Source organism: Calidris pugnax, unplaced genomic scaffold, assembly GCF_001431845.1.
Source record: "Calidris pugnax isolate Ruff unplaced genomic scaffold, ASM143184v1 scaffold135, whole genome shotgun sequence".
NCBI lineage: Eukaryota > Metazoa > Chordata > Aves > Charadriiformes > Scolopacidae > Calidris > Calidris pugnax.
In genome coordinates, this window is record NW_015090961.1 from 412,262 (window position 1) to 418,261 (window position 6,000).

Here is a 6,000-nt window from a genome sequence, read left to right on the forward strand (position 1 = left end):
ATCCTGGCTGAGTCCTCCTCCAGGAAAACAAACAGCAGCATCTAACAGGTTAATCCTCTGAATGATAGGAAGAAATAAAATAATCACGAGAGGCAAAACAGGGGGACAAGGAAAGCCAGTTATGATGGGAAAAGGGGATGTCACAGGTTCCTTGGTAGGAAAAGCAAACGGGGAGATGTGTAAGTGAGGGGGCAGGGAGGAGAAAGCAGGGCTGGCAGTGGGGTGGAACCACAGCAGCAGAGAGGGATGGAAGGGGAACGAGGGGGACCCTGGAGGGGAGGGCAAAGGGAGACGGGGAAAGCAGGAATCCTCTGGGGTACATTAGAAAGACGACCTGCTGTCTTGTGAAACCAGTAACACAATTACTGGTCACGCAGGGGATGCACCGATTCATCTGTCACTGGGACCAGACACGAGAAGAGAAAAGACCTTGGCACTACTTACCAGGCACATTTGGTACTCAAGGCGCTTCCGAGCATCGTCGCTGGGTTTCTTCTTACGGAAGAAGAGTGGCATCTTTAGTTTTGACTACAGCTCCGTCTCACTGCACAAACAATCAGCATCAGTGAAGGCAGAGGGCTCCTGGAGTAGGCATTTGCTGGGGGGCCTGGACTACAGGACTGTGCTCTAATAAGGAGGGAGGAAAAACAAAAGAAAAAAAAAGGAAAAATTCACTGTCTCAGCAATTGTGGTTTTTTAAGCCCTTCTCTGGCTTGACCAAACAGGCTGGTTCCAGCACACCTCCACGGTGGAAGTGTCAACATGAGTCGCAAAAGCACTGCTGTGTCTCTGAGCCACACTGACTGTCTGGGTCATCCCTGTGCAACATAAATTAAGACAAGCTGGAACAGGTACAGAGAAAGGCCATTGAGTGATCAGGAGAGAACACAGGGTCCCCTCTAGGATAGGAACTAAAAAAGCTGTAACTGTATCAAGCCATCAAGCACGGGGGACAAAAAAAAAAAAACCCAAACTATTTAAACTCTAAGTAAATTCTGACACAATAATAAGCAACTGTAAAATGTTGTAGAATAAAGTTAGGCTGGAAATGTGAAAAACTCCTAATCCTGAGAGCAACTCAGCCACCTTCCCCATCCAGGGCAGGTGAGAACAAATAAGACCCCAGTGCAGTTCAAAATGCAGGCAGCTGTTTGCAAGGGACTTGCTGATCCTGGAGAGGATCCTCCACTGATCTAAGCAGAGCAGAACCTGCCCTGCCCCAGCACCCACCCGGCCCTGCTGCTTCCCGGGACCCCACGGGGACCCCAGCCAGGCACCGGCACCGGGATGTCCAAGCTAAACTTTGCTTCTCAGCTTCAAGGGGGTGTCTCAAGCCAACAAAACACTTGATTCACTTGATTTCTAGGCAGAAGCTGTCACACAGGAATAGTTTCCCCATTTTAGTCACACAGTGAGATGAAAAGATTCTGCTTGAACACCTAATAGCTTAAAGTCAGGTTTTTAATGAAATACAGCCTAATCAATTTTACAATAGCCTAATAGCAAAGCTAAAAGAACCTAACTTTGGAAAAACCCTGACAACAAACCAGAGGCAGTTGCTGCTGCCCCAACCACGTGCTGGGGTGAGCCATCTGCCCGCCCAGGCTCTCAGGAGCTTCCCCGGGCTGTGTCCCCCCAGCTGAGGTGGCCAAACTCCATCCTGGGCTTAGAGGGCAGCCAGACCTTCCCCAAAACACTTGTTCCAGGTCACTACAGGACTGAAAGCCAGAGAATGTTTTTCTCTTCATTCAACCGAGCTGTATGCAAAGCTGCAGGTGACCCAGGTGTAAAGAGAAGAGAAGTTGACCCAGAAAGCGTGGGTCGCAGGGAGATGCCTCCTGAAATCAGAACAGGAGGTGGGTGAAGGAGTAACAGAAACCAGAGCCAGCTCTGGAAGAGGAGTTGGAATCAGTAGGGGAGAAAAAGGGAGTGAGTTGGCAGATTTTGTGGGAAGGGCAGAAAGCTAAGGCTGGACAAGAAACGGGGCACACCAGCTGGTGATTAGATGGGCACCAGTTGGGGTGCTGGGAAAAGAGAGACGGGGCCCAGCTGAGCAATAAAATCAAGGAGGAAAAGGGGTTTGTCTGATGCTGCACGAGAGCAGGGGGCAAAAACTGGCAAAGAGTCAGCCCCTGGTGAACAAGGGCTCACAAAGGGAGGTGATGCAGGCGGGACTGAACCTGGCTTGGTGGTAAGACTGGGGTAAGGTGGGAGAAGAGCAGCAGTGAGCCCAACGGGGGAGACTTGAACCGGACGGGCAGGAAGCCTTGGGGTACACAAGGAACCTCAGGATCTGTGACCAGCACTGCAGAGCACAGAGGGGGAGCCCAGGGGGGAGCTACAGCTGCTGAAAGTCCAAACTGAGATACACGCTATGGGGCTTGCACTGGAAGTGTCACTTTGCAATGACACTTTTTTTAAACATTGTTTTAATAAGCAATTTTAAAAACAATACAAAAAACCTGAGCATTTCATCAGTTTACCGGTAGGTTCACCAGTAAATGGCACAACTAGACAGTGCAATTAATCTAGTGCTCAGTGAAGCTCATGGGTTGTACATAAAAAAGCTGGGTCTCTGCCAGCTCCGTGTCTACAAATTTGTCTGAAAAAAAAAGCTACTGAAAAGCAGGCGCCCACAGGATACAGCCAGAGATGTCCCTCACACACGGAGATCCCTGCCAAAAAATGAACAGAGCTTTATGCAGATAAATCCTTAGTGTAAAAGCAAAACATAACCTCAGTCTAAACGCATCCAAGCAACTTCCCTTCACTCCAGAGACAAGGAGGGAAGGATGTCCTGTGTCACTGCACTGCTCCCACCACTCTGCTGGAAGAAGCTACGAGACGCAGCAGATGGTGGCTACACACTCACTCTGTGCCTTAGAAAAAAAACTTAGTTTCACGGCTCTTTCCCTGCCATCTCTGTCTTTTTAACAAGTTCAGGCTGCTGGAATGCCCCTCAGAATCATCTCCCCCCAGGAGGGGAACAGAGAGTAACAATTCAGATTAGGTAAGAAGGGAAGTTCATTGTGCCAGTTTACCGGTAGGTTCACCGCTGGGTTCACCAGTAAATGGCACAACTAGACAGTTCAGTTTACCGGTAGGTTCACCAGTAAATGGCACAACTAGACAGTGCAATTAATCTAGTGCTCAGTGAAGCTCATGGGTTGTACATAAAAAAGCTGGGTCTCTGCCAGCTCCGTGTCTACAAATTTGTCTGAAAAAAAAAGCTACTGAAAAGCACGCGCCCACAGGATACAGCCAGAGATGTCCCTCACACACGGAGATCCCTGCCAAAAAATGAACAGAGCTTTATGCAGATAAATCCTTAGTGTAAAAGCAAAACATAACCTCAGTCTAAACGCATCCAAGCAACTTCCCTTCACTCCAGAGACAAGGAGGGAAGGATGTCCTGTGTCACTGCACTGCTCCCACCACTCTGCTGGAAGAAGCTACGAGACGCAGCAGATGGTGGCTACACACTCACTCTGTGCCTTAGAAAAAAAACTTAGTTTCACGGCTCTTTCCCTGCCATCTCTGTCTTTTTAACAAGTTCAGGCTGCTGGAATGCCCCTCAGAATCATCTCCCCCCAGGAGGGGAACAGAGAGTAACAATTCAGATTAGGTAAGAAGGGAAGTTCATTGTGAGGAAATGTTTGGAAAGGCAGGAATGTGACCAAGAGCCATAAGCAAGAGTCAATCATCAGGGACAGAACCAAAAGGAGGAATTTTAAAGACGAGAAACCAGAAGGACACAGGCACCTGCAGCAAAGTACCCTTAACTTTGCTGACCTTGTTCAACTCTTCGTTGAGGACTTATGCGTCCCCTCATCATGTCTTACCGGTCTCTATTACAGCCAGATACCTTTTATTAGTTGTGTGGATAATGGAAGGAAATACATAAAGACATGAAGGCTGAACGACAGGCAGGCGAACAGGGAAAGAATCCTATCAGGGATCAAAAGATCAGAGACTTGGATTGAACAGCCTTTAAACGTCAAAATTTGCCTTAACGAAAAGTCATGTCAAATCTGCACCAGCAAAGCTGTGCCTCTCTGTGACACGGGCTTTGGATGCTCCACTGAACAGCAATTTTAAGCGAGATGAGGACTCGGCAGTCAATAATGAATGGCCTTTGGCATGAGACCGTATTCTATACGACGGAATTTTTACTTACTAATTGATTGAAAGCACTATGTGTAAGTTCCTGGGACGGCACCCACCCACCCTGCAGGAAGTGAGCATCCATAAATCCCAACCCCTCACCCCTGAGGATGCCAGTGGCTCGTCGTTGCAGGCACCTGCTCGGCCTGAGCTGCAGCAACACACACACGGGGCGAGAGAGGGCAGGGGAACAGCCACCAGGTGTTTTACAGCCTGCAGCTGTTTGGATGTTGAGAGTAAAATAAAAACACCCCCCTGATTTTACAAACAATCATAACCAAGGGGAGAGAGCAACATGGCCGGACCCAAAGCAAACCCCAATTTTTAAAACATTGTGGACATCATAAACACGGCACGGCGCTGTAACAGACAGGCTGGGGGTGTGGAAGGAAAAGAGATTTTATTTTCCCTGGGAAAACACGCTCAGGAGCACAGCAGTGCAGCTGTGAGCCAGCACCTGCATCTCAGCAAGGCTCCTGCAGGGATGCCACCTAGTCCTGCAGGACGGAGGTGTCACCAGACACCTCTCAGGCAGCAGGTCCTGCTCACTGAGAGGAAGTTACCGAGCGATGGCGGCAGCAGCAGCAAGCCCTGGAACAAGATTTGGGAAGGGGCCAGAGGGTGAACTGCAGCTTTGTGACTCTCCTGCAGCACGCTGGCTCTGGGAGCTGTCAGGACGGCCGTACCACCCCCTGCAACAACCAGGCTCTGCTCGATCCTGGCAATGCCCTCCCCTGGCAATGGCCAAGACACATCTCCTCTCTTCTCCTCCAGCTCCAGCTCTGCCTCTCAGTCCTTCCTTTCCCTCATTGTCACTATTCTCTTCTTCCTCTTCTTCTCTTTAGGGATCCCCTGCGGTGGCCCCCTCACACAGCTTCCAAAGGCTATCTTTCTGGGTCCTCCTCTTCTTTACTCTCTTACCAGCCAGAGCGGAGCCGTGCTGTGCCCCAAGGCCCCAGCGCTGCCCGCACCGGCCCCGGCACCTGAGGAAAGCAGCGACAATGAGCAAAGGCAGCGCCTCCTCCCGCAACAAACCCACCGGCAGCTTCAGGCACCACCTGCTCCCTCCCAAAAACCGGCCGCCCGTCTCCGGGGTGGCGGCAGAAGCGCCTTCATCGTGCCCTGGCGCCTTCCCTCACCCCTCTGGGGAGCCCGGGCGCGACCCGCGGGGGTCTCACACCCCTCCGGAGGGGCTCAGGCCGGCGCCGAGCCACCGCACACCCGGCCCCGCGTCTCCGCGCTGAGGGGAGAAGAGCCCCGCACACGCTGCCGAGGCCCCGAGGGGCCGGACCCTCCCCTCTGGCCCGCCCCGGCCCCGCTCACCGCTCCCCGCCGCCATGACACCACATCTCCCTCCCGCCCCTCCTGAGAGGGGGGGGCGGTCACGTGACCTCCAGGCCACAGCGACCATCGAGTGGAGCGGCCAGAGCGCCTCGCTCCTCCCACCATCGAGTTCTGCGCAGCGTCCCCGCCGCCCGCGGGAGGGAGCGTCGCCCGCCCCGCGCCGCCCCGCATCTCTCGCGAGATCTCGGTGGGTATATCCGGTGCCCGCGTGCCGTCGCGCTTCCTTTCCGCCGCCCCGCTAGGCCGCAGCCCCTCGCCATCCACCGCCATCCGGCCCCGCCGCCGCCGCCATGCCGCCTAAGTTCGATCCTAACGAGATCAAAGTCGGTACGTGCCGGCTGGAGGGGGTGGGGATGAAGCGACCGCTCCGTGAGACGCGCGTTGCTGTGCCCGCAGTGTATCTCCGCTGCACCGGCGGGGAGGTCGGCGCCACCTCTGCTCTGGCCCCCAAGATCGGACCCCGCGGGCTGGGAAAAAAAAAATAAGGAATAT

At 53.0% G+C, this 6,000-nt stretch overlaps 2 protein-coding genes across 5 annotated transcripts in view; one reads left to right on the plus strand and one right to left on the minus strand.

Annotated features, from left to right (window-relative positions):
• Nucleotides 1-5,624, minus strand: part of LRSAM1 (leucine rich repeat and sterile alpha motif containing 1) — a 32,380-nt gene extending 26,756 nt beyond the window's left edge. For 3 of the 4 annotated variants that reach the window (XM_014952360.1, XM_014952358.1, XM_014952356.1), the window contains exons 1-2: nucleotides 5,488-5,624; nucleotides 445-627 (exon numbers count right to left, since the gene is read on the minus strand). In XM_014952360.1, the coding sequence (XP_014807846.1) occupies nucleotides 445-516 (72 nt within the window). In that variant the 5' untranslated portion in view covers nucleotides 517-627; nucleotides 5,488-5,624. The other variant, XM_014952357.1, reaches the window with a different exon arrangement.
• Nucleotides 5,625-5,676: 52 nt separating this feature from the next.
• RPL12 (ribosomal protein L12) overlaps nucleotides 5,677-6,000 on the plus strand; it is a 3,072-nt gene continuing 2,748 nt past the window's right edge. Inside the window, exons 1-2 of the mRNA XM_014952361.1 lie at nucleotides 5,677-5,835; nucleotides 5,905-5,978. Of these exons, the coding sequence (XP_014807847.1) occupies nucleotides 5,799-5,835; nucleotides 5,905-5,978 (111 nt within the window). The 5' untranslated portion in view covers nucleotides 5,677-5,798. The remainder of the gene's footprint in view (nucleotides 5,836-5,904; nucleotides 5,979-6,000) is intronic.